The sequence below is a fragment of the Meles meles genome, chromosome 9 (assembly GCF_922984935.1).
Source record: "Meles meles chromosome 9, mMelMel3.1 paternal haplotype, whole genome shotgun sequence".
Lineage (NCBI taxonomy): Eukaryota > Metazoa > Chordata > Mammalia > Carnivora > Mustelidae > Meles > Meles meles.
In genome coordinates this window covers 27,366,429-27,394,049 of record NC_060074.1, presented here as the reverse complement: position 1 = coordinate 27,394,049, position 27,621 = coordinate 27,366,429, and the positions used below count along the sequence as shown (strand labels likewise).

Sequence of the window (27,621 nt, the reverse complement as noted above, 5' to 3'; positions counted from 1 at the left end):
AAGTCATTTCTCTCTGATAGGGCTGTAAAGGCCGCAGCCCGGTCATGTGGATTTCAGAAACAAAGGGAAATCACCACCTTCCTTCCTTTAAGACTTTAGCTTTCATTCTGTTTCACTAAGGAAAGCAGGGACCCAACAGTGTTTGAAGAGGTTGCCTGAGGTTTCAAATAGAATAGTGATGTCCCTGGTCAGGATCTCTTCAGAACAAGTCCCACGGCCCTGTCAGCTCTCAGTCCTGAGATGTACCTGTGCGTGCCAGGTAGCCTTGGAACAAGGTGCGCCTCTGGTCTGTCACCCACTCCCTCCAGAGATGTGGCCCTACCCAGTAGAAATGCTCCAGTAAAACAATGTGAAGGGAAGGTATCACTCCAATCTGCCTTTCTTCCATCCCAAAACCCCATGCCAGGATACCCTAGGTCACCAGGCAAGATTTTCAGACTTAGCATCTTCTGGCAAGCACTAGTCTCTGGAACTTACTCTCCCTACAATGCTGTTGAATGAGTATCCCTTCCCACAAGTATACACAACACAGATACCCACAAGCTTGAGCAAGTGCGCAGACGTGTGTGCATACACACTCACACACACACACACAACCTCCCTGGGCCAACAATGGAGCTGAAGGAAAGTGGCTACCTCTTGATCATATGACCAAAGACAGTCACTCCACACTCCAGGGGCAGGAGAAATGCTCTTAATTAAATCCCCTTTCCTGGGCTTTTAAGGGGGAAAATCCAATTTTGCTTTTCTTTTCCCCCCTCCCCCTTTCTTTTTAATTCAGCTCACTACCCTCAGCTGGCCATCCTACACTAACACTCCCCTTCAAACACACACACACACACCCCTCACACAGTAACTTAGACACCAGCAGACAGCCATTTCCCAAAGCTTGAGAAGAATTTCTTGGGCACTGTATATATCCACTTGGCTAATAAGAAAATGCTTCTCCCAGCAGCCTGGGCCTTGGCTAGTTAAGGGGTGGGAGGGAGGGGGAGACCGAGTTAGTTTTCATTGTGTCCACCAGCTCCTCCAATTCTCCCTTATACTCGCACTCCCCCCCCCACCCCCCCCTCCCTCGTAGGCAGCCCAGCCCTGTCCCCCAGCCCCTTTCTTACATTCGGGGCGGGGGGGGGAGAGGGGGGCACTGTTCCGGGAGCGCAGGGGAGCCCCCGTGTGTCTAGAAGGCCTCTCCCCACCCCCACCCCGTGTGAGTTTGTACTGCAAAGCTCCTTGGCATCCTCGCCTGGGTTGGGTGTTGGGGAGCTCAAATAGCAGCTACAAACTGGCTGGAGGCCAGGGGCCGTCTATTTAAAAGCGCCTGCTCCACCGGAGCCCGTAGTCTCTTTGGAAACTTCTGCCGGGGAAAAGAGCTAGGAAAGGGGCAAATCCGTGTGGGGTTTTTTCTCTTTTCTTGCTCCTTTTAATTACCCCTCTTCCGTTTGCACCCTTCTTCGAGCTTCACGGAGAACCTGCAAATTTCGAAGAGGTGGTGGCAGAGTGGGAGCAAAGAGGTGTTAGGGTTTGGGATTTGGGCTTTTTTTTTTTTTTAATTTCTTGATTTCGACATTTCCCCCACTCTCGCGGCCACCGCAGCCGCCTCTTACCTGTTCCCTGGCAGCCGCGCGCTGCAGGCAGCAGCAGGTTAGAAAGGAGCAGGGTGCATTTTAGACTTTAAACAAAATTTTTGCAGACAGCCCCATTTTTCTCCCCCCTCCACCCCCACCCCCTTCTCCACAGCCTCCGAGCTCATTATTCCGGTGGTGGCTTTGGGGTGAACAATTTTTGGCTTTTTCCTCCCTGTAATTCTGAGCGGGTCTGGCTGGGGGGGTTGTTTCTCCGGCTTCCACTCCCTCCGCGTGCACCTGGCGCGGCTCTTTTCCCCCCAACCTGTTGCAAGTCCTTTAATCCTTGCAGTTGGGACTTGCCGGCGGGCACCTCAGCCCTCCATCTCTCCCTACGTTTTGCAATTGTCTGGGGGAGGGCACCTGCTCTACCTGCCAGAAAAAAAATTTTTTTTAATTTCTCCGGGCGCCCTCTTGGCCCCTCTCTCCCTACACGCTCGCTCTCGTGCCCCGCCCCAAGGTAAAGAGGAAGACTCGGAGAAGATGGTGCTCACCGCGGTCCTCCTGCTGCTGGCCTCCTGTGCGGGGCCGGCCCAGGGCCTGGGCTCCTTCGTGCACTGCGAGCCCTGCGACGAGAAAGCCCTCTCCATGTGCCCCCCCAGCCCCCTGGGCTGCGAGCTGGTCAAAGAGCCGGGCTGCGGTTGCTGCATGACTTGCGCCCTGGCCGAGGGGCAGTCGTGCGGCGTCTACACTGAGCGCTGCGCCCAGGGGCTGCGCTGCCTCCCCCGGCAGGACGAGGAGAAGCCGCTGCACGCCCTGCTGCACGGCCGCGGGGTTTGCCTCAACGAAAAGAGCTACCGCGAGCAAGCCAAGATCGGTGAGCGCGCTCAGTGTGCCAGTCAGTTAGGCGGCGCACGGCCGGGGGACACGGGGCACGCTGGCCCCGCGCGCATGGGCCAGCAAGTGGCTTGGAGCCGGGATGTAGCCCGGGAGGAGGGCGGGGAGGGTCCTTGCATCTCGGAATTAAAGCCTGACGGATCCAGCTACCCCGGGCTGCTTTCTTAGCCGTGCCTCTCGCAGCTTTCGCTCCGTCTCCTCGCCCCTACCCCCACCCTTTCCCACCCACCTCCTCCCCCTCCTTCTGCATACTGGCTCTGGGGGCATTCGGTCTCCAGGTCCAAGCCCCTAGGTACCCAATTTCCAGTCTCAGAAGGTGCGTGTGCCAGTATCCGCTCCCTCCTCCACGCACCTACCCAATACGGGTTTTTTTCTAAACTTGAAAAAAAAAAAAATCTCTTTGTTAAAATATTGCTTCAACTGGGAACCTGGAGGGAGAGGCGTTACCGGTCTTCTGTGGTGATTCCATCTTTGTCCCTCCCAGCCCCTGCCCCTGCCCCCTACCAGTCCGTTCTGGCGTTTCTTCCCCTCTATCCCTGCACCCACTCGCGCGCGCACACACACGCAGAAACGCTTGAAAGCTAACGCCTTTAGGGTGGGGGCTTTTATGCCCCTCCCACGTGCGCACCCATCGCTCTTGACTCGGTGTGATTGTTTGGGGCAAAGGGTAAAACATCTTTAAATGCCAAGTATCTTTTTTCCTTCCGGGAAGGATGAAATTACTTTAGCAGGCTCGGCGGCGGTGGGGAGGTGGGGGGAGGGGTGGGGGAAGGGGTGGGGGGCCCTGAGAGGAATGGGAAAGAAGGATTTCTGTTCCCCTGTTGATGTTCGTCCCTGAATCTGATTCCTTTTTCCCCGCCCCAGTTCAGATTTTACCTAGAAGAAAGGTGGATATAGGGGCAAGCAGGGATCTAGAACTCAGACATCGCACCTTCCCCGCCAGGGCTAATCTCACCTCCCACCCCCCACCACCTCAGTTTTTAAAACCAGATCACAAGTGGGTGTGGTGTAAATGCTAGAGGGGCCCCGGAAACACAGAATGCAAAATCAACTGGGCGGAGACCGAGAAGCGCGCTCCGGGAGCCTCCCCTCCGCCTCCTAGTAGCCCCGCCCCCTAGTGGCCCCGCCCCCAAATTCTCTGCGTCTTGAGTCGAACGTTTAAAAAGTGAACAGAGCTGCTCGTTCTGATCAGAACAGTTCTGCACCCTCTTCCCTCCTGAGAATGCGGCTCCTTTTGGACTTACCTGATCTTACTTTTTTTTTTAAGTCTAATGAGTTCTACACAAAAATCTGGGCTCTGAAACGTCAATCTGGTTATTAATCCTCCCCAAAAGGGCTTAAGACTTAGCTAAATAATGTTTGCTCTGTGTAGTTTCCCACTGGAGCAAAGCCCTTTTTCCCCCTCCCATCCCGTCCATTAGGGCACCCCAATATGAGTTTTCGTAACTACAAACTGCACACTATCACGCGGGGTAAGAGTGCGTCAGCGCTTGAGAAGCGGCAGGAGAACTTTCCTGGGTTCAGCCTGGATTCCCCGCAAAGCTTGCAGGGTTTGCCTGTCGCCCTCAGTCGCCCCCCACTTTTCGAGAGGCAGTGGTCCTCCAGACTGCAGCCTGCCAAAAAGAAACAGAGTGCGACGCGCAGGCCCCGGAGGCCCTAGAGGCCCTTATTTTTATTAAGAGCCACTTTTCGAAGGCGGTCCTGGCCGCCCTCATCTTCGGGGATGTGAATTTGGAAGAGCTTAGCACGGGGCGGGGGCGGGGCGGGGCGGGGGCGGGGCGGGGCGGGGGGGGCGGGTTTGGGGGGACGGGTGGAGAAAAGGCATGAATCTATTTCCTGACTTGGAAGCGAGCGCTCTGGGTAATAATCCGGTCACATCGAAAGTATGCAAGGTATCACTCAGCCGCATTCTGGCCCCGCTTTTATTTGCCCAACTGTGTGGTTGGTGTGATGTGGTTGGTGTGGAGGGTGTGCGCGCAAGGCGCGCGCGCGCAATTGCTTAGAAGAGCAAATTGGCTCATCATCCAACTTTCCAGTTCAACGTAACACATACACACACACACACATACACACACACACACACACCGGCTTTTGTCCCAAGCAAGATGCCCTTTAGACTTCTCTGCCGCCCATTCCTCAACCTCCACTTTCAAGGTGCCTCCCCACCCCACCCCCGGCTTTCTTGGGACTCCACTCCGCCTTTGGTAGGTGCCTGCCCAACCATTGTTGCAGGATGGCAACAGGGGCTGACCCCTTCCTCCCGGAAGATAGTATGATAGTGGGCGCTCCTGGCTTGAGCCTTTCAACTGGAAAACTGTTGAGTGGGTCCTCAAAAAGTTGGAGATGGTGCAGAGACGGTTCATAAAGAGAAGGAAATGAACAGAGAGAGGGAGGAGAGTGTCAGCTCCCTTGACCAAAAATTCTGCTCCTCAACACCCCACTACCATGTCTCCTTACCAAAGTCATCAGTGAGAAGTTGGCTTTGCCTCTCTCTCCTGTGGTTGCCATACAGATAGAGAGGATATGCATATATATACGCACACCGAAATCAAAAGATATATGCCTAAAGGAAGAAAGATATGGATATAGATTATCTTTTTTTTTTTTTTTTTTTTTTTTTTTTGACCAAAAGAAACAGTGCATTTCCAGAATCCTAAACGGGGAGCTGAGGAGAGCGAGTTGGCAGGCAGCCAAAGCTGCTGGGAGGAAGAGCTGAGGGCAGGCCGGCCCAGACTGGTGTTTTGCTGGGCGCGTTGCTGAGCAACCGGAGAGCGAGTCTGCTCTGCCCGGGAATTGGGTGCTGAGAGCGCACTGGGCCCTGCATTTTATTTTGGCCAGTTCTGGGGCAAAGATAGATATAGAAACAGAGAGCAGTGTGTGTGAGGCTGGAGGGAGACCGGAGACAGGAGTTATTTATTGATCCAAGCTAAATAAATATGGGTGAGCAGGGTCCAGTCAAGGAAGCACCCGGCTTTGCTTGGGCATTGTTTGGAGAAGGACCTTTGTGGCTTTCTGGGCAGGAAGGCGAAATACATACTTGCCCCATTCTGGAAGATCTCTCCTGAGCTCATGAGACATTAAGCTTGGGTTACAGGGAGAAATGGGTTCTGAATTTCAATTCTGTCATTGAGAAATAAGAGAGAGAGGACAGATAGTATGATCTGGGAAGGAAAAAAATATTACCTAAGTAAAAATGAATTCGGCCTTTGCTTCTCTGAGATGTTTGGCATCCATCACCCTGGCATCCTCTCCAAGCCTGGTCCAAATGCCATGTTAAAGTCAAGCCCCAGAGTTGGGTTTATTGGCCAGATTTGTGTCTCGGTTGAACAAGATCATGGAAAACCAAAGGAGCCAAATTCCTTTCCCACCCGCACACCCTCCCTTTGAAATAAGCCTTTGAGAGGCTGGCTGTGTCCTGAGCCAACCAAAGTGGGAGTGGGGAAGACGAGAGATGGTGCTTTTAACTTGACTTTTCTTGCCTCCTGCCCCCTCTTTCTGCTGTGTCAGCTCAGACTGGAAGGGCAAGGACAGTTGGCCACAGTGAGAGCTCATTTTCTTTCCATATTTCTCTTTTCGTCTCCCTCCCTCTCACTCTGCCCCCCCTTCTCCATCCCCTAGCTCCACAGCATTCCCTGAGGACTTGGATTTTAAGTTGGAGCAGCTGCCAGTCAGTGCTGGGGCTTGGGTTGGATTTGAGCAGACAGGTGGGTTTGCAGCTGCAGAGGGAGGACCAGGCTGACCTAGGAGACAGAGGTCACTATGAGGGTTACAGTAAAGGGCATGGGAGCAGGAATCCTAACAGAAGCTCTGGGCCCCTTAATAAGGGGTGGGGGGGGGGGGACGCGGGAGGGGGAGATGGCTATCAGGAAAGGAAGGTGATTTTTATCTGTAGTTTTTACTTTGTACCTGAGCAATGCTTTTGAAATTTTGGGTTATTTAATGCATAGAACATAGATACTTCCGAGAAGGGATGCGCACATTCCAAGCCCACTGCACCCAGAAACTGGAAGAACTCCATAAACAGACCAGGTACCAGTAAGGGACCAACAGGGAGCAGAAGTAAAGGGGGAGGGTGGAGGGAGGCTGGATGTGGCAAGAGACGAGGAGGCAATTTGCAGGGGTTTTTTGGTTTTTTGGTTTTTTCAAAGATTTTATTTATTTATTTGACAGACAGAGATCACAAGCAGGCAGAGAGGCAGGCAGAGAGAGGGGAGGAAGCAGGCTCCCTGCCAAGCAGAGAGCCCGATGCTGGGCTCGATCCCAGGATCCTGGGATCATGACCTGAGCTGAAGGCAGAGGCTTTAACCCACTGAGCCACCCAGGTGCCCCAATTTGCAGGGGGTTTGTCTGAGTTTTCATTTTGCATTTTTACTATGCTGGTCCAAAAGTTCCCATCCCCAGAGAGCATCCTTAAATGGCAATCTGGATGTGTTTTCCAAAACAATGAGATTTATTGCATATTTGCAAAAATAAATAAGGAAATAAACAAGGAAGCTGGTTCTAAGCTTCTACTCCCCACTGCCCCATATCCAGAAGATCTCCCACTTGTGTTTCCGGTTCCATTTCTTTCCATGATTTCTATTATGATGCCTTTTATATATACATATATATAAATCCAGAGGAGCTACTGAAAACCTCAGTGAGAGACAAAGTGTCTTTTTTTAACTGGCCATTTGGCTCAGCTCAGTCCTAGTGTCTCCCCAGGAATGGTCTAGGTCTTGACCCAAGAGTGTTCATGCTGGAGAGAACCCACAGATCATAGCACTCAACGCGATGGTTTTACAGATGAGAACACTGAGGTGGAGGGTACAGAGTCACTTGTCAGTTGGGCTCTTGCTGGGGCCCTGCCTAACGTGCCACAAGGCCTTCAGCAAATATGGCACAATACTTGTCTTCCTATAGTAGGGGTTGTAAAGATGAACTGGGGGAAAGTGCTATCTTTTAAGGGAAGAAGTGACGTGGCCCCAAAGTGGAGAACACAACACCCTTTCTATTTTCAGTTACACTCTGTTGGCCTCCCTTTTCCTCCATAGTCTGGGAAGCAAGACTGGCCTAGGCCAGTTGTTTAGTGAGGGATGGAGACAAGGAGTGTGGAAAGGGACAGTGCTGAGCCCAGACTTTGGATACATGGACTCAACTTCCTTTGCTGAACTGCAGGGAGCTCTCTCCTGATGTGGGAAGGCAGGCAGGCCCTCACTGGCCCACCGTGCAGAAGGAGAACATGGCCCAGAAGCAGCCAGCTTCCCATGGCAACCAGCCCCCACCAGCACAGGCCTTTCATGGAGGCAGGCAAGCAGGACGAGGAGACCCGAGCTCCAGGAGGTAGGAAGGGGAAGAGAAAACCACTGCCCCCAAGAGTCCATAAGGAAGAGAGCTAGAAAATCACCAGGTTTGTGAACACAGGCAGGGATGTCGGCCATCCTTCCAAAGGAGAAGGGAGACAGGCCTCCTGATTACAGCTGGGGGCCTCAGATGGATCTGAGAAATGGCAGAGAGAATTCTTAAGAATCTGAAGAAGGCAGATAAGTTAAGGTCCTCTTCCCAATAGGTTAGACGTGCCAGGTGCACCCTGGGGGAGTTTAAATATAAAGAGATTAGTTACCTCATTTGTCATCCATCCACCTCAACCATCAGACGTGGGCCTTCCCTTGCCGAAACCTGAGGTGAGGCCCAGACCAAATTTGTACTCAGAACCTGGTGACATTCGACCTCTGCTGGTCCCCACAGGTGAGTTAGGTGGGCCCTAGTTATCCTGAACCATTTGGGTTGTACCATCACAGCTGAGCTGACTGGTCTCCATGTTCTCTTTGTCACCCCACTGAAGAGGACCTTCATCCCAGACCCCTAAGAGCAGCACTGGCCAGTTGAAATCCAATACAAGCCACACATGTAATTTCAAATTTTCTAGTCACACATTTTTTAAAAAGGCAAAAAGAAATAGGTGAAATTCATTTTAGCCATACTATTTTTTTTAAAAGATTTTTTATTTTATTTATTTGACAGAGAGAGAGATCACAAGTAGGCAGAGAGGTAGGCAGAGAGAGAGGAGGAAGCAGGCTCCCTGCAGAGCAGAGAGCCCGACGCGGGGCTCAATCCCAGGACCCTGAGATCATGACCTGAGCCGAAGGCAGCGGCTTAATCCACTGAGCCACCCAGGCGCCCCTTAGCCATACTATTTTAATTCAGTGTTTCCAAGATATTATCATATCTACATACAGTCAAGCAGTTACAATGAAATATTTTACATTCTTTCTTCCAAATGCAGTCTTTGAAATCTGAGGTGTAGTTTGCATTTATAGCACGTCTGAATTTGGACACGAACATTGCATTAAAAATACTGTATATTTAAGTTTCAAACAATTTACGGTTGAGGAATGGATTCATACACCAGAGTCCTTCCAGACACACTCAAAAAGTTTCCAATAACCACACTGACTATTAGTTTTTAAATTTAAATTAATTCCGATGAAATAATTTTTCTTTGAGTTGGGGGCAGAGGGAGAAGGAGAGAGAGAATCTTAAGCAGGATCCACATCATGTGGGAGCCTGACTCGGGGCTCCATCCCAGGACCCTAACATCATGACCTGAGCCAAAATCAAGAGTTGGACGCTCAGCGGACTGACCCACCCAGGCTCCCCTAAATGAAATAAATTTTAAAATTCAACCTCACTAGCCACATTTCAAGCTTGAATGGCCACAGGTGGCTAGTAGCCTACCCAGCTGGAAAGTATAGACGCCACCAGCAAGTGCCCCCGCCCCCAACCTGAGAAGGGAAGTAATGTCTCCGTTCTCTCCTCCTGCCCCAAAGAGTCCAAAAGGAAGAGTTTGAATCTGGATTGCCAGATACCACAGGACTCTTGACTGACACGCAGCAGCTCTCTTTTCTTAGGGGGACTAAGGAAGGTTCTGGCTCCCTGCTCCCTGCCACCCCCTTCTCGTCATCCAGGGCCATTCTTGGGGAAGGTGGCTGCCTAATTGTAATGTTCTGAATGGACTGTGGTGAGTCATGAGTGGAAGTGTAGCCAGGTCAGAGAAATGGACAAGTGCTTCCTCTCCCTCTCCTCTGAATGGCTGCTTTGCACCTAGCCCCTGCATTGATAGAAACATTTCCGCTGAGCATGCTCTACCTTCCCCAGTTCTAGAGAAATCCAGCTGGAGATACTCATCTGGGACGTTGTACGTTAAGTGTGTATTTCTCATGTGTGTAAATGTATCACCACCTGTCTCCAGAGATCAAGAAATCATTTCCTGGAGTCTCCGCCCTCCACCCATCTTTGGCCGTAGGGGAGAAAGATGACGGGGATCCTTTCTGTACCTCTGTTCCCAGGACAGTGGGAGATGTGTGAGTGAGACCCCAGCCTTTCGTCCTGGGGGAGTGTCACCAGCTTGACAGCAGCTATCTATGCCATCGAGGGCAACTGGTCACCTCTTCTCTCTGCATCTTTTGGAAGGAAACCTGGTGCCTTGATGCACCATGAAGGAATGCCGTGAGACAGGGCGATGCTTCGGACGGAGTTCTCCCAGTGGGGACTGGTTGCTCTCTCCTGGGGCTGGCAGTCGGACTGCCCGAAAGTGTCACACTTTCGGGCAGTCCGACTCTTCTGACTGTTCACCCACCAGGCTAGCTAGTGTCTCTATTTCTCTGTTTAGGATAGAGACGTTACATACCCACATTGGCCAACTTCATATTGGTCTAGAGCATCTAAGTCCCTTAGTTTTCCTGGCCTGAAACGGAGTGAGGGCTAGAAAGGAGCTCAGCAGGGTGAGCCTGTTGTCCTCCTTGTCTCGTCACTGAGGCTCTGAACCTGCTCCCCGCCTCTGCCGTTCACCCCAAGTCAAATTTCTCCTCCAGTGTCTTTTTGCCACTGTTCCATAGGATCACGGTTGTTTGGGTTTGTTTTCCTCTTGAAAAGACAGCGCTCCTTTCCTTCTCAGCCCGTAATTCATGTTAAAAAGAGCCCAGAACAGGCACGTCTGTTACTGACCGCAGAGGAAAAGAAAACGGTGTCTTCCAAGAGAGACCGGGGCAAGGCAGACACTGGCCAGGGATGGAACAGCTAGGAGGAGGTGCGCTGTAGTTCCCCTGGAAGGCTCAGCAGCCCCTGCCTGCGCCTGTACTCTTTATGCAAAGGCATGCACATACAGTGTCATTGATTCATTTGGCATGCACAGCTGGGGAACGGTCAGACTTCAGGAGACTGAAACACATCTCACAGTTTAAACAGTGAGCGGCTGATCCATCATTCCCCCGTAAGCTTCATGTCCTAGCAAAAAGCTGGAGGATGCAGGTTGGCAGGGAAACAGGGCAGAGTGGGGAGGGGGTGCAAAGCATCTAGCCGCAGCCTGGCGTGGATCAGTGCCCTCTGACCAGCTGTCCAATGGGACTCTCCGCAGGGAGGAAAATGCCCTCTATCTGCTCTGCCAGTGCAGCAGCCACTGTCCACTGTGGTCATGGGTCCTTGGAAAGTGGCTAGAGCCACTGAGGAGCTAAATTTGTAATTTGACTTAATATTTATTCATTTAAGTGGCCACATGTGGCTAGTGAGTACTGTCATGGATAGCACGACCTTAGATCAAAGAAGCCCTGTAAACCCGGGGGAGGCCCCACTTGTTCCCGTCCCCCGAGGCATGTTCCTCTGCTTCCTGGCTCCCTCTGCAGCAGCTACAAGCTTACAGGCCAGAGCATGAGTGAGGTGATCTCTTGAGGCATCCACGGAACTGTGGCGTGCCTGAGTTTATGTTACAGGCGCGCTTCTGGACCCGCTTCTCTTTACCGCTCCAGGAAATCTGTGCATCTCTCCTCTTAAAGATTATATACTGAATACCATACAATGGAGAGAAAAAGATAGATGACAAAGCTCCACCCTTAAGAAGTTTACTGTTTAAATTCCACCGGAGGAATTAGAATGAAAGCTGGAGGCAACCCAGCTCCGCTTTTCATTCCTTGTAGAGAGATTCTGGGCAAACCCATCTTGTCTCCTGGCTAGAAAAAGAGACTTTCCTCTCCCCAGGTCCAGGTGGCCTGGCAAAGCCCTACATTCTTCCTGAGCTGTGAATTCTGAGTATGCCTCGGTTTCTTCAATTTCCGTAAGCAACGTCGCAGTATCTGGGCCACCCCCGAGTTCTCTGGAGTGTGATGATGAGGTTAAGATAGAGTGGGAAACTACCACGAGCCCTGGACCAGGCGTTCATGGTGCTAGGGAATGCCTAAGAGTCCCAGGAGGGAGGGTTAGACGGCAGAGGGCAGCAAGGTCCCTAACACCTCCATTGCTGGACTGGAGAGCAGGATGGTATCAGAAGGCTTCTTAAGAACATGTGCCTGCATCTGCTGGCGCACCAGCCAGCCCCCACGAGAGACTTGGGTGAGAAACAGGCATGGTACGCTCTGGTGTGAGTGGTGCTGCCCACCCTAGGAGGCCTCTGGGTCCATAGCAGCAGGGCCTACAGCCAGACACCCTCTGTGTTTGCTGGGACAGGGAGATGGCATAGTCCTCAAGCAAGGTGTTCGTGTTGCCAGAGGAAGGGCTGTGTACCTGTATGTGCCTCCATGGAGGCCGGTGCAGCAGCATGATCCAGGAGTACCTTATGAATGAAGGAGGGGCTGAGCTGGCCACCCCGACATGGCGGGGCAGGGGCCATCAGAGAGCTGGCTGGAAGGCAGACCAGACTCAGAACCCACCTGAAAGGCAAACATCAGGACAATGTGGTAGCCCTCGCTTCCGTGGTCTTCGGATGAGATCATGAAATTCACAGGCCATGCCTCTGCTACCCTTGGAGGAAGGAACTATACTGAGCATTCCACATTTTCCATCTGCTGCAGAATCCTTTCAAAATGACATCTAGAGATGGGAAGGGGGGACCCCAGACAGGTCTCTCTTCTACCCCAGATTACTTTTCAGCTACAGATTAGAGAAGCAGCATGGGGCTAGGCACAGGTCTGCCTTGTCCCGCCCTTGAGCTTCCAGCTCTCATACCTGCCCTCACCCTTCTTGTATGTGGGATTTTTCCAGTCCTCATCCGTCCATCCCCCTGACTCCTGAAATGCGTGCTGCAGATACACAGAAGGAGAGGACGGGGGTAGCCGTCAGAGAAGTCTGGGAGGGCAGCACATAAGTCTCAGATCTGAAAATTGCTTGCAGTTCCCAGAAACTCGCGCAGTTGCATGGCCATCAGTCTACTCCGCCATCTACTGGCCATGAGAAGTATTGGCCTGCTTGTGGAACAGCCTTGTGCATTTTAAACTCCCCTTGCTGTTCAAGTACAGGGCCAACTTCGCCAGGAAGTCCTCCCTTTCATCCCACCTAAATCCCCTCTGCAACCTTGATCCATTTTCTCTCGATGAAAGATCACAGGAGCCGCCTGTCTACATGTGCCTGCTTGTCTTATCTAAAACGTAAACTCTGCCCGAACTGAAAGCCTATTTATGACTTAGCCAGGAAGCTGCTGAGTAGGGCTCGCAGGCTTTGGCATTCCAGCTCTGGTCTTACTTTCCAGCCTTTTAATCTCTGTAGCTCTGCGTGGGGTTTTGCTACATTTCTGCGGTCTCTGCAGCCTGCAGGGGACCACAAAACCCTGATGAGTATCTTTGTTACTCCACTGACCTGCTCTCTGTGTAACAGGTCCCACGGGGTCAAGTGGCACCAAAACCAGGAGGCACATGAAAACTTTAAGCCTGACCTTCAGAAGCAACCAAAAAGCCTGTGATCTGGGGAGGCCATGCCCTCAGGAACCCTACCTCTGTGACCCTAGGGAAGGAGAGAGGGTTTGCAAAAGTGCTTTGAGTTCCTTAAGGAACATACAAGAACATGCGGGAATCACCATCGTTTTCCAGTATCAACATGTGCTTAGCCCCAAGGCCATACTTGAACACTTTCAGAGAAAAGACTAAGGTCAAAGACATTTGCTCCCAAGTTCACTGAACCCCTGTGAACAGCCCCATCCTCCTCCCAGGAAGAGTGACTCAAGGTTAAGGGCGGCTCACAGCATTTCTTAGAAAAGGTCCTAGAAGAGGGAGGGTCTTGAGAAGAGCTGTCAGTACACGTGTGCAGTGAGCCAGCCTGCCTCCATCCACGTCCACTAAGGCCAGAGAGAGAAAGAAGCCCCGTGAAAGGTGGCATCACCTCTGGTGGAGGAGGGCATGACACCCTCTGACCAGACGTCTTTAAGAACTAGAAAGCGTACTCTGAGACACATTCATGTCCTTGTTCCTGCTCGGACACAGGGAGATGGACCTGACGGTCTAGTGGAAGGATTCCAGGAGCTGGTACTGTCTGCCACTGGGAGTAAGCAGCTTCCTGGGATCTCCCTGTGGAAGAGGGAACCCCTAGAGCCTGAGGACAATTTACTGGCCCTCCAGCCTTGGCTGAAGCAGCCTCTAGAGTTGCCATCCAGCCCTCTCACAGGTGCTGGTCAGCCCCCGGCCCTCCCACCCATCTTCCCTCACTTCATCTGCTTACAATCTTGATTAGGGAAAGGGCGTGACCATGCACCCCCCAGAATGCCCCCCCCCCCACCTTTCAGTGGCAACCATCTCTTGTCCTCTCTACTACCAGTGGCCAACCGCTTTTTCAGGGTCCGGATGCTTGGTGATGCCCAGAGAGGTTGAGTGAGGCATCTCAGATCACCCAGCAAGTAGGCTCAGCCACCCTTCTGAGCCACAGTCGGCTTTTCCTCTCACACACCTCTCCCCGAGACCTGAGCCTCAGATTTGGGCCTATGTACTAGATCACAGAGCCCTAGTCTTTCAGTTTGTCCAGAGTCCCCCAACCAGGCTCTGCTCCCCCCTGCATGCCACCCCATGCTAGCTTGTCCCACAATCAAGGAAAGTTGCTTCACTCCAAACGTCCCTCCTTTAGCTAACCCTAGAAGGCTGTCCTCCGCCTGCTGGGCACGTCGCCGTGCTGGTGAACAATCACAGCAGGTTTGTGGAGTCCTAACACAGAGTCAGGCCAAGGTGGGAAGAGGGACAGAAAGACCAAAAGTGAGGGAAGGGGACCTGGCATTGAATTTTGCTCAGAGAAGGCCCGCCCATTGCTTTGCCGTTTGCTCTTTCCCCATCATCTCCCTCTCCGATGACTACTTCCCTTCCTTCTCTGTGGAGAAAGATCCAAGTCAGCTAACCACCCAAAACACTGCAGACCTCTGGAGGCTTCTTCAGGGCGGGGAACGCCTCTGCCAGGGCCTTAAAGACCGGATACCTACTCAATTAAGTTTGACAAATCCCAAGCCAAGAGACAAACAGGTGCTCAGGGGTTTCCTGCCACCTGCCGTCCGGACCTGGTGAGGCCCCGTCCCCACACATCTCCCTTAACCCACACCTGGCACTTCCCCTGGAGAGAGGGTTCCTGCCCCTGGGGGCACAAAACAGTGTCTTCTCACCAAGATTCTCCTTCCCCATGCATCCCCTCTCCCTACATCCTCGGATCCCTCTCCTTCTATTCTCCATTCCAGGGGAGCCCAGTGACAGTGAAGTGGGTGGTGAAGAGGATTTTCCTTCATCTCATCCGAGTTATTCAGGGTCACTCCAGAGCCCTATTCTTCTCTTTCTAAAATGTGAAAAGGAAAGAGGCAGTGAAGATAGGCTGCCATACCCCTGCCTGGCCCCCCTGACACCCAGTCTCACTGTGAGCATCCTGGCCACGTCCTGCCCACCTGGGAAGAGCAGTGGAGCGCTCCTCACTCTGGGTCTGCCGAGGCCAGCGGGGTCAAGGAGCCGGGAAGAGAAAGGGAGCCCCAGAGAAGGGAGCCCGGGAGATAAGAATGTACTGGAAGTTTGTGGATGGAGAAAAGGCCAGGGGCTGGAATTATCAGATCAACAAATAAATGAACAAAGTCCTACTTCTTTAAAGGTCATAAGTCAGCTAAGTATAGACTGTCACCAAGTCTGTCCTATATATAACTGCTCTAGTCCCAGCCAGATGTCTGCCTCTCTTGGCCTGGAGCTGAATTATGTTCAGCCTCCCGGGGCCCAGAACACAGAGCCAGCCCTGAGCCAGAGCAGGGCCTTGGGGTTCCAGGTCCCCCACCCACCCGCACGGCATCCCAGCAGGCCCCACATGTCCGGCTCTCTCGGGTCCCCTCCTCGCCGTGATGCTCCCCACCACCCTGCTAGTCTGGACCCCAAGGACCCTCCTGCTCCTGGTTTCCCAAAATCTGAGTTCCAACAGTCCTGGAAGCATGAAGACCCCACTTGGGGATCGACTTCACCTCCTGTCCATGCTGGGCTGTTGCCTCTCTTCCTCCATCAGCCTGCTTCTCCACCTCGTGCCCTTCTGGGCCACCCCAGCCACTGCCCAGCTACCTAGCCAATCCTCTCAGTGAGCAAGACCCTCACCAGTGCCTGAGCCCTCCCAGGGGCCCCTTCCCTCCCACTATCCCCTTCCTGCCCCCAGCATGTCCGCTCCCTCCTGTCCGACCCACCCTCATTGATCAGCCTGGTCTTTTCAACCCCGCAAAGTCGTCCTAGATTTGCTCCACTGGACTCCAATCATGCGACCAACGTCCCAGCCCTTGGACGAGTGCTGACTCTTCCATCCTCCTTCTGCTTTCCCCCAGTCAGGGAAGCTCCTGGAGGGCAGACACCCTCCGAGCCTCAGGCTCTGCCCTTATGGCTCAGCCCCAGAGACTAACCGTCTGCCTCCTTCCCCTGCAGAGAGAGACTCCCGTGAGCATGAGGAACCGACCACCTCCGAGATGGCGGAAGAGACCTACTCACCCAAGATCTTCCGGCCCAAGCATACCCGCATCTCCGAGCTGAAGGCCGAGGCCGTGAAGAAGGACCGCAGAAAGAAGCTGACCCAGTCCAAGTTTGTGGGGGGCGCTGAGAACACTGCCCATCCCCGGGTCATCTCTGCCCCTGAGATGAGACAAGAATCTGAGCAGGTGAGTCTCGCGGACTCTGCAGGCTTTGCACACTTCCTACGCCCAGAGAGCGTGACAGGTACAAAGAGGAGAAATCTTTGGGAGCGACTAGTTGGAACAAAATTCTCCATATATCCTCTGGCCCCCAGTGCCCTGGGCCATGCATTCTGCATGTAGAGATGCTTTCCTCTCAGCTCCTGCCACATCTCTCACCCTCACTGTCTTCACACAGGGCCCCTGCCGTAGACACATGGAAGCTTCCCTGCAGGAGCTCAAAGCCAGCCCCCGCATGGTGCCTCGCGCTGTGTACCTGCCCAACTGCGACCGCAAAGGATTCTACAAGAGAAAGCAGGTACGCCCCCGTCCCATGCGCCCAAGTTCATAGGGCTCCTGAAAGTGGCACTTGCCAGAAAACCTTTACCTCTCAATGCTTACGGTTTCTGTCGTTAACAATAGTGTTTCCGGAAGCCCCCATATCCACACGAGTACCGCACTCAGAACTTTCCCCTGTACTGTAGTCTGCTTCCGTTTTAGTGATCCACCTCACTAACGTGAATTCCTTTAAAAGGAAGCTTTATATCACCATGTCATTCACATGCTGTGTATACTGTTTTCTGATGAGCACACACATAAACACATGCACAGAGATAAGGACTGCAAAACAAATGTTCAGAGGCACCTAATAACTTACGTCCCATTCACAGCCAGGCTACCCTTTGGGCAGCACCGCTGTTGGTTAAACCAGTAATACTTAGTACAGTATTAGTATTAGTATTAGTACACTTAGTATTAGTATAGTATTAGTAATACTAATACCTTAGGCCAGTGTTTCTCCCTGTTCCCGGAGCATTGGAATCACCTGGAAAGCTTATCAAAACACTGATTGCTGAGTCCCCCCAGAGTTTCAGGGATGGGCTCTGAGACTTCTGCGTTTCTAACAATTTCCCTCCCAGGTGACCCTGATGCTCCCTACAGTTTCCTTTCATCTAAGTTGGGGGTCAAGAGCCAGACGCCCTTGAGTCAATTGTTGGCCCTCCCCCTTCTGAGCCGCGTCCTCCTTACCTAGTTATTTAATGTCTCTGCCTCCAGTCTCTCATGCAAAATGATAATTGTACCTGCGGTTCTTATGCAGTTATGATGGATTAGGGATTAATCTTTATAAAGCACTGACAGTCTGTACTCCGCAGGAAGTGTTAAGTAGTGTCTGGTACTGTAGAAATGATGCACCATCACCATCATCATCATCAGATCACGTAGCTCTATGGAGAATCCTGAGTTGGAGACCCTGGATGGGGGACAGAAAGGAGATTGTCAGAGCTAGCCACTGGCAGACGGTCTACATGAGCATTCCCCCTGGGGCCATCCCCCGTTCAGGGAACATACCAGAGCTCTGAGGGTTGGGACAGGGAAGACAAGGAGCAGGACCAGAACAAGGGCCAGGCAGGAGCAGAGCCCCCCACCCTGGGGGAAGGGGGCCGTGGGGGACCGCCATCCTCACTGCCTACCGCTCTCCCCACCCCAGTGCAAGCCTTCCCGTGGCCGCAAACGTGGCATCTGCTGGTGCGTGGACAAGTATGGAATGAAGCTGCCAGGCATGGAGTATGTCGATGGGGACTTTCAGTGCCACACCTTCGACAGCAGCAACGTTGAGTGACGCGTCCCCTCCCCGTCCTTCCCTCACCCCTCCCACCCCCAGCCCTGACTCCAGCCAGCACCTCCCTCCACCCCAGGACGCCACTCATTTCATCTCATTTAAGGGAAAAAAAAAAACATACATATATCTATCTATTTGAGGAAACTGAGGACCTCGGAATCTCTAGCAAGGTCTCAACTTTCAAACCGCAACAGCGGAGAGGCAAACAGCTAAGGAGACCCCCCCCCCCGCCCCCGCCCCCAAAAATAGTTTTCTTTTTGAGGCAAGTTGAATGGACAGGGAGGGGAAGGGAGGAGGAACATGAGAGAGAGAAGGGAAGAAAGCGAACATGTAGAGGAGAGGGGGAGACAAACCGAGTTTCGAAGAAGGAAAGAAGAATGTGGATAGGAAAGAAAGATTCCTGGGACTGTGGCTGGACCCACCTGTTGCGTCCAGCCCTGGCCTGAGTTGGGAGACGTTTGGGCACTGGAAGGTATGGCCCCAGGTGTGGCATTCAATGGCACCCTTGGGGGGTTTCCCGTCTGGATAAGTCACAGGGGAGAAAGGAAACTGTCTCCACCTCCAGCCAGCAAGTTGCATGGCTTGACCCCGCCCCTGCTCCCCTCTCCCCCAGCAGAGGGTTCTCCCTCCCCAAAACTTAGGAAGACTAAAATGCATTCCATTCCTCTTGAAACAAAGCAAATGACTAACCGAGTGCTGTTAGATAGATAGGTTCTCCGGAGCAGAATCACAAAGATGAAGTCCGTGTGCGTACTCCAGTCCCGGTGTGGACTTTGGGAAAGCAGTACGCACCCCGAATGGAGAGACTGCTCTCCCAAGGGGACTAGATCACGCCGACACGGGTGCTTTCAGCCCCTCGTGGCGCTCCATTCAGTACCAGCATGGCCTCTCTTGGGGAGGATAGGCTGAAACCAAGGCGGCCTCGTACAGACTTCTCTACGAGGCTCCATATAGTCATATGTAAGGCATATACGTCTATGTTCTTTCTTTTTTGCTTTCTTCTTTCCTTTCCTTGAAAGGTTTGCATTAACTTTTCAAAGTAGTTCCTCGGGGGACTCTGAGGAGCTTCCTCATTCTGGGAAAACCAAGAAAACCCATATTCTTCTAACACCCCGTAACTGCCGTTTTTGCCAGCCTCCCAGGAGCAGCAGACGCAAGCCCTCCGCGGGCCACGGTGTTGGGCGCCTTCACGATCTCCCGGGTGCAGGTGCGTCCACAGGAAGCACCTGGCCGGGTAGATGAGGGCTGTCCGTGGGCGCCCCCGCAGCCCCGGCCCCTCTCGGGTTAGCCGTAGACCCTCCGGAAGTCGCTGGCTCTGGGCCCTGCTCCAAAGGAACACATCAGGTCCAAGTTTGACCCACGGGTCCTGCCCAGCCTTTTCCTTTCAAAGGGGCAGAACCCGCATTCTGAAGCCGGCAGAGCAGGAGAGAGACTGAAATGAGAGATGGCAGCAGGCGGGATGGACGTGAACGGATTTAAATACAGGGAAATGGAAAAGCGATTGTGCCGGCCAGAGAAGAGGGAGTGGAGGGACGGAGACGGGAGAACTGCCCTGTTCCAGCTTTCGAGCAAAGCAGCAGAAAGGGGAACAAAGCCAAGAGCAACTTCCTGGGTCCCCACCCTCTAAGCCCTTTGGGATTCCAGAGGACAGAAAGAGGAGAATGGGGTGCAGTTCCTCAGAGAAAAATGAGGTAGGTTCTAGAACCAAGCCACTGGCCAGGAGCAACAATCAGCACAGGCCAGCCATGTCTTTGGAGGGACAAGACCATGCCCTCAGATGGCCACCTTCTCCCTGTAATGAAGGGCTGGGGCCAGAGCCTTTCAAGCTCCTCATCCCCCCCAGGCCAGTGCAGGCTTTCTCCCTGGAGTGGAGGATGGAAGAAAGGCCCAGGACAAAGGGAGGCCTCAAGGGTGCTGGCATGTGGCAGCCAGATTCTGAACCAGGAGAATTCCCGTTCCCGCTGACTTCCTCTACAAATCGGCAGCCACAGGGCTGTCCTCAGAGGCTGGAACTAGCCCACCAGGGAAGGGGGCTTGGACTCTGGCAAAGGAGACCCCTCCGCGCTGTGAACACAGCTCTCTCTCTGCTCTTCGCTGATGGTGTGACGCCGTGGAGACCACTTCAACACCGAACTTGGGGCCATGAGGAGGGACAGCAGACAAGCAGATAGGTTTCAGCTGGTGGGAAGCTTGCAGCTACGGAACTTGGGGGGGGGGGGCTCCTGCCACCGCCACCCCCCCTTCACCCCCCAGACAGGACAGTTGGCTGGGACAAGAGAGATGGTCGCTTGTCATAGGACAAAGTGCCCGATGGGGCTGGCAGCCGCCAGGACTTACTTGACCTGCTGCGTCCGTGTGCCCCATCTCTCTGCACGACTCTCCCCAAACCCCTGACTCACATTTCTGTGTCTTAGGCCAGTATTGTAAACCTTTCCCACTTCACTCTTCTGTTTGCCCATTCTTTCTGTGGATCTTGAACAGTCCTCTAACTGGGATCTGCCAAGTGGATACTGGGGTGCCATTCCCCCTAAGAAAAGACTGAGCCAGGAATTGCATACCCTACCCCACACCCCTCCCAAGACCTGGACCTGTTCCTGCAAGGGGCTCTCTCCTTCCCCCCCGCCCTGCTATTTACTGGACTCTGAATGGGTGTCTGCCCCTTCCTTCGGCTCTCTGCCAGCAGCCATGAGGCGGGGAAGAGTATGGCCTGGTTTAAGTCCACCAGTGTCTTCGGGTGTCCAGAGTTCATGCTGACTCCCCCAAACCTGTGAGTCCGGCACTTGCGATGACTCTGCTCAGCTAGCCACGCCCTAGAGGATGCTGGACCTTCACCTCCCAAGAGGGGGGCCTGGCTTCGGAGGGAGTCATGGAAGAAGATGGAGCATCCCCGGGGCAGAGCGGGAGGGGAGGCTGGTGGGAAACGCTGAGAGCTGGGATCCCGAGCCAGGATCTTCTTGACTCCAGGTCTTAGGCTCTGGAGTTTTCTGTGGCCTCAAGACTCAATGCTGCCCCACCCACTCAGCAGTAGGCCCCTTCCCATCGCCCTTTGACTCAGGCCTCACTCCAGCAGGGAGATGATCACCTGTCCTTCCCTCTGCTGCCAGATGATTGAGGAGGGCCTCGTCAGGACCGACCCTCCTTCTCCCACAGCTTCCCAACCCGCCTGGGCAGAGCAGGGCATCCAAAATGGAAGAGACTCTTAAGGTTTCTCAGACAGCCAGGCCTGGACAGACAGGCCTGGAGACATTCAAACCCCCTCACCCCAACAGTGGAGGACGGGAGGCCCAGGAGGCCCCGTGTGGTCTACCTCCTGTCTCCTCACCCATTTTCCCATCACTGTCTCAGTGGTCTCCACGGTAATCCTGCAGGGTCAGCCTCCCCTGGGGAGGTGAGCCCCACCTCAGCTCGCCGGCCACCTAGCTTGTGGGCGGCCACATGCCTACCACAGCCCTCTCCAGGGGGCCCAGGGCTGCCCCCCTCCATCTGTTCAGCTCCCACTGCCCCCCCCCCAGAGGGCTGCACTGCAGGTTGGAACTTCAGAGGGACGTGGGCCAAGGAGAAGCATGCCTTGGGCTCAAAGAGGACATTTTTAGAGAAAGGAGGCTAAGTTTTGAGAAGTGGTGGCAAAGGGGGTGGGGACTTGCCAGCCAGCCCCCTGGGCGTTGTACTGTCTTTATTTTTAAAACCACTAAAGTGCAAGACGTATGCACTTTTCTCCACTTTTTTTTTTCTCCTAGGTTTTTGATTCTTTTTATAAACATACTTTCTTGGTTTTCTAATGGAGTTACCGTTTAGCCATGGTCACACTCTCCTTCTCTAACTCCTCTCTCTGGACAGGGAAAGGGAAGGTGGGGAGTGTCAGCCTCCTGTGCCGTTCCCCTCCCCAACGTCTCCGGTCCCCTGCCACCACCCCACCCTGAGTCTCTCAAATCCACCACCACCGCCCGCCGCCGTCACCAGCACACAGTAGCCCACACGGATAGACAGTTGTCAGACAAGATTCCTTCAGATTCCGAGTTGCCTACCGGTTTTTTTTTCTTTTTTGAAGACAGCAATAACCACCGCACATATTACTGTAGCTCTCTAGTCTTACGTACATACATATCATAGCTCTATTCTCTCTCCCTTTGTTTTGTTTTAAACTTTTTTTTTTAAATAAATGCTCATAATCTTTACTGGTGAAAAAGGATGAAAAAATAAATTGGCAAATAAAACCAGTTTGTGGGGGGAAAAAAAAGCGGGGAAAAAAAAAATCACCTGAATGCAGAGGGGCCCGCCTCCTGTCTAGCATTTTGTACCTGAGGAAATAAAAAAAAAAAAAAAAAAAAAGCCAGAGGATCTCACGTTTTATTAAAAAAGTGAAGATTGCTGTATACTATTTATTCAACGTATAATTTATGTTACTCCTTGATCTTTGTCTTTTGTCATGACAAAGCATTTATTTAATAAAGTTATGCATTCAGTTAGCCTGCGTCAGCGTCCTCCGAGGGCCCAGGGAAGGCAGGTGAAGGGCCAGAGGCACGTGGGTGTCAACTCGGGCCACACTCCAGAGGGACAAGGAGAATGGACCAGGCAGAGGCAAGGCCGAGGGGAACCCCCAGACCAGGCCTCCCCTGCAAACCTGGGCGCCCCCCTCTCCATGCGTTCAAAATAGTCCAGAGAGTTAACATACACAGTGTGCTTAGGGCAGCAGGAGGCGATGTGTGCTCAGCGCCTGCTTTCTCTACCATCCCCCACACCCGAATCCCAGCCCTTGCTGTTCAGTCAAGTGGCCTTCGTCTACCCTTTAGCAGGTGATGGGTCTCCTTTCCTTGGAGAGGATTTTCAGGAAGGCGTTTCTAGAATGTGCCTCAGTGGCTTCTTCTAGTGCTTCCTAAGCTCTTAACTCCTGGGAACCTCTGGCCAGTGTGAACCTTAGCTCCTGCTCCTACCCAGCCCCTGGCCGCCTGCCCGTGAGGAAGAAAGCTATAAAACGTTTAGCAACTCTTTCACCTTCCAGCCATTGTACTACGTTCTGCCTTTCCTTCCTCCTGGGCGCTTTCTTTCCAAACTCCATGTGCCCCCTTCATGTGTGGGGCGCGCGGCAACACACTGCCCTTTATGCCTCCCCCACCCCGACAGCACCCCACAGGGCCTCCCAGTCATCGGGACCAGCACAGAGACGGAGTTGGTGGTGTCCCCATTCTGCCCAGCCCAAACCCGGGACCCTGCCCCATCCGAGGCATGTGGCCAGTGGAGGAATTGGGAGCAGCCCAGCCCGGCAAGGGGTTGGCCCGTCACTGGGCATGCATGCTTCTGAGGGGTCACCGAAACTCTCCCCTGAGACCCTTCAGCATTGCCGTCGTTCAGCCAGCGCCCAGCAGTAAAGGCAAAGACGGAGCGGGCCCCTTGACCTTGCACTAGGAGGTACAGAAAAGGATCTGGAGTCTTCTCACTTCGCTTTAAAGGGGGTTGGTGCGGGGGCCCAGGAAGAGCAGCGTTCAAGAAGGCTATGCTGGTCCAGCCACCTGGCACCACCCGCCCCAGGACTGTCCCTGGCCTCTCCATCGGCAGCTCACTCTACTGTCACCCACATCCAACTGGGGAGGGGGTATGGGTGGGAGTGAATCAGGCGTCTTCTCTGCGTGGCTCCCCCCTTAGGGCCCCCGTCAGCCAGGCCCACTCTACCATGCTCCTCAGCCGTCCCCGGGCCTCCTCTCGGCCCTGCAGCCCTCATCGGCGAACTCCCTGCTCACCCACAGGTCACCTAGGATTCTAGCTCCTGGCTGCCCCACCCCCGCCCCACCCTACTCCACACAACTCAGGGGTCATCTGAACAATCCACATAGCACCCTGGTGATCAGACACTCACGGGGTCTTGGTGACGGTGACCCAGGAGGACTGGGCTGGCACCTGTAGACTGTTCATACGCCACCATCTGCCACGACCACCACCCAGCCCCCCACCCCAGCATGCCAAGCTGGTCCAAGGCCAAATTCCAGAGACACTACTCTACGCTCTTGACTTCACCAGTCTGGCCTCCATCCCCTCAAAGCTCAGAAGCCACACGCTGAGCCTCAGGGCTCGCAGGGAGAATCTGAACACCCCACTCTCTCACTCTGACCGTAGTCTATATTACAGCAAGAAACCAGACGGGCTCTGCGATGTCAGCATTTCACTGATGGGAGAAGAGACTTTGGTCTCCCCATTCTATTTCCCAACGCTTCAAGCCTCTCTGGCTTTGCCTCCTTCCCTAAGGAGATGAGACCCAGGGCTCCATCGTTACCTCCACCTACTGGGTCTCTCCCGCCCTGCACACCTCAATCCGGAGAAGCCTCACCAGCCAACGCTGGCACTCCCACGCAGCCCTACTGAGCCCCGAAGGAGAAAGTCCCACCACGGTGTGGGCTGACACCATCACGGAACCCTCACGCTCCAAATCCTGCCTGGGGAACCTGCAAGAGTTGTCTCGCTCCGGCATCCCCTCATCTCTACAACACCCTTTCATGCTTCTCCCCATACCGCCTTCTCCTGGTCAGAGAAAAGCAAGTGAGAATGTGAGAATGTCCCACCTTCCCATCCAAACCCCTACGGAGTTAGCCAGAAAGCCACGACCCTGTTCCCCTTTCCTGAACCTGTCTTCCTCTTTCCAAAGTACAGCCCTTCCCACCTGTTGCTCCCGCCCTTCTCCAACAACTCCCCTCTCCTGCTGTGTGGGCGACAGAAAGGGAGTGAAGGGGACACATAGGAACAGCATCTTGTGGATAGAACCACTGGGTCTTGTTCATGAACCTGGATGTCAGGTGATGGGAAAGTCGAGGGCGACTTCTCCACCCAGTGGGCCCCACGCAACCGCAGTTCAGTGTGACCAAAACGGAACTCATCTTGTACACTCAGGCACCTTACCTATTTTAGCTTACACCTTACAGATTACAAGTTCAAAAACAAGAACAACGTTTGATCACTTTTCCTCCTAAACTCTCCCCTCTTCTCTTCCCATATCCCTCTTCCCCTTCTGGTTGCGATCCCCAAGATCCCCAAGAATGGTACCAGCATCCTCCCAGCCGCTGTAGCCTGACCCCTAGTGTCCTTGCTGACTCCTCATTTACCTCCTACGTCCTGCAAATCCCCAGGGCCCAGGAATCAGCTACCGCATTGAAAACTCTGCCATCTGACCTTGCTCCCCACTTTCCCTGCCTAGGCCAAATCACCCTCCCTTCTCATCTGGATCACTCCCATTCCTTCCTGCCAGGACCTCCTTGCCAGATAGCACAGTAGGAGTTCACTTTCTTTTTTATTTTTTAATATTTTATTTATTCATTTTGACAGAGAGAGAGATCACAAGTAGGCAGAGAGGCAGGCAGAGGGGGGGGGGAGCAGGCTCCCCTCCCCGAAAAGAGAGCCTGATACGGGGCTCGATCCCAGGACCCCAAGACCTTGACCCGAGTCGAAGGCAGAGGCCCAACCCACTGAGCCACCCAGGAGTTCACTTTCTAAAACACAGATCCCATCACTCCATCCTCTGCTTAAATGCTTTCCTTTCAGTCTGAAGCTGAAATCCCTCGGCAAGACCCTCAAAATCCTTCCTGATGAGCTCTCCTCTGGCTTCTTCTCCAGCTGCTCCCTTACCCACACCCTCTCTCTATCACAGGGAGCCTCAAGCCCACGTGTGGCTTGTCCTCTCTCTGCCTGAATTCCACCTTCCTCTCCACACACACCCCCACCCAAATCTTCCCCTGTGTCCCTACTTCCTCCCCACCACTGTCTTTGCACCCACTATGGGACAATATCTGTGCAGATAATTCCTCCTAAGGGCACCTGGGCACACCTCCATCTCCTGATCAGGGAGGACTCTCATGGCTGTTTCTGTCCACTATAGTATCAGCCCTTCAGGACGGGGACCAAATCTACTTCATCTTCACATCCAAAACCCAAACACAGAACCTGGGATGCAGGACTAACCCCACTGAGACAAAACAAGTCTTTGAAGTAGAAATTAACCCAATAGTTAAAGATGAGGTAAAAGAGACTCAGAGCTGAGGAATGTGTCCGAAGTCACCTAAGTCGTGAGTCATAGAGTCCAAAGTCTGTTCAAAGACTGCCCTCCCCCAGGCACATGCTCTCACCTACCCCGGGGGACATTACTCGAGATGGTCGCTGTGAGCGGTGACCCTCCGGATTCAGAGAGCTTAAGAACAGGGCCGGCTTCCCAGGCACACAGCCCATGCGGTCACACAGGGCCTGTGCTTGGCTCAAAGCTCTGCTGTCGCTGTCCTGAAATTCTTAATAATTTCTGAACAAGGGGCTCTGAAGTTGCCCTGAATTCTACAAATTGGGTCACCGAGAAATTGGGTGATTCTACACATTAGAATTGCCCAGAGGGCATGCTTCGATGCAGAGTCCCAGAAGCCCTCCCAAGCCTCTAGCTCAGGCGGTCTGCGGCGACGGGTCCCCTGCTCCTGCGAGTTTAACAAGCACCCACAATGGGCCTCCTGGGACCACCGCTTAAGCAAAAGGACCCTCTGCGGGCTGGCGTCGAGTCATCTGCAGTTCCCCGTGCTGCCCCACGGTGGCAGTATAGCCCCAGTGTGTGTCAAGAGCAGACAGTTCCGGAGCGCCCCAGCCAGCTTGACTGCCTCAGGATCCCCAGCCATCTTCCCACTTGGATGCAGTATTTTGCCTCTGCAAAGGTTTCTAGGGCATACTATCCATCAGTCAGTGGGGTTCCTGTAGCTAGAACCACAGCAGAGATGCTGCTGGCACTCCCATAAAATCCTCCTTTTCAGAGGGTTTAGAGGACAGGGAGGCTCTGGGCGAGTGACATGGAAATGGGCAGGGAAGCTGTGACGTGCTCAGAAGCACTCTGCAAAAATACTACAGAGCTGACCCAAGTCAGTAACCTTGGGGCATGGCGGCTGGTGCAGTGCTCACTCCAGCAACAGCCCCGCGATAATCCCTCCCATTTTATAAGGTCCTCTAGTTTGCAGAGCATACCCCATCCACGGTCTCACATTGTTATCACCCTGCTATTTGAGGCTGAGACCATGCCCATTAGACAGATGGGGAACACTGAGTCTCAGATAAGGCGAGTGATATAGCTCTGGGGCCATAATGCAGCGTGGGACAGGATTCAAACCCAGGTGTCCTGACTCCAGCAGTTCTTCTTGCCCAGCTCTGCATGAGAATCACCTGGAAACCTGAAAACAAACAAACAGAAAAACGTACCTGGGCTCCACTCTAGGCCCATCAGATCAGACTGTCCGATGGTGGGGCGCTGACGAGTATTTTAAGTGCCCTAGTCGACTCCAATGTTAGCCGAGGTTGAGAAACGCTGCCCTGTCCTGGGACAGCAGCCACCAGCTCCTGGCTACAGCTGAGAGGCATAGGGCAGGAGCACCCACACCCATGGATGAACAGAATCAGACCCCAGGGAAGGGTGGCTGTCCGACAGAGTGCAATTCCAAACCACATCCAGAGTGCCCTAGGCTCTCTACAGGCAGCCCACCCTGCTTCCACCCAGAGAGGGCCACATAACTCAGGGCTGAGCGGCACCCACACTCTGCAGTTAGGGGCCCCAGCCTGGGCCATGGAGGTTGGGTACCTCTGGGGACTTTTTTTCTTCATCTGTAGAAGTAGACTAGTAGTGCCTCATTTATGGATTCATGAGG

The 27,621-nt window shown here is 53.5% G+C and overlaps 1 protein-coding gene across 1 annotated transcript; it reads left to right on the top strand.

The window, feature by feature from the left end:
• The first annotated feature begins 1,351 nt into the window (after positions 1-1,351).
• On the top strand, positions 1,352-22,440 carry IGFBP5 (insulin like growth factor binding protein 5). The gene is made up of 4 exons (XM_046019230.1): positions 1,352-2,439; positions 16,112-16,341; positions 16,553-16,672; positions 17,843-22,440. Exons 1-4 carry the CDS (start codon positions 2,106-2,108, stop codon positions 17,972-17,974), a joined length of 816 nt encoding a protein of 271 aa, XP_045875186.1. The 5' UTR covers positions 1,352-2,105; the 3' UTR covers positions 17,975-22,440.
• The last annotated feature ends 5,181 nt before the right edge of the window (positions 22,441-27,621 follow it).

Coding starts and splice junctions, on each gene's coding strand:
- IGFBP5 (XM_046019230.1), top strand. CDS start 2,106: ATGGTGCTCACCGCGGTCCTCCTGCTGCTGGCCTCCTGTGCGGGGCCG. Junction 2,440..16,111: donor CCGCGAGCAAGCCAAGATCG/GTGAGCGCGCTC, acceptor CTTCCCCTGCAG/AGAGAGACTCCCGTGAGCAT. Junction 16,673..17,842: donor GATTCTACAAGAGAAAGCAG/GTACGCCCCCGT, acceptor TCCCCACCCCAG/TGCAAGCCTTCCCGTGGCCG.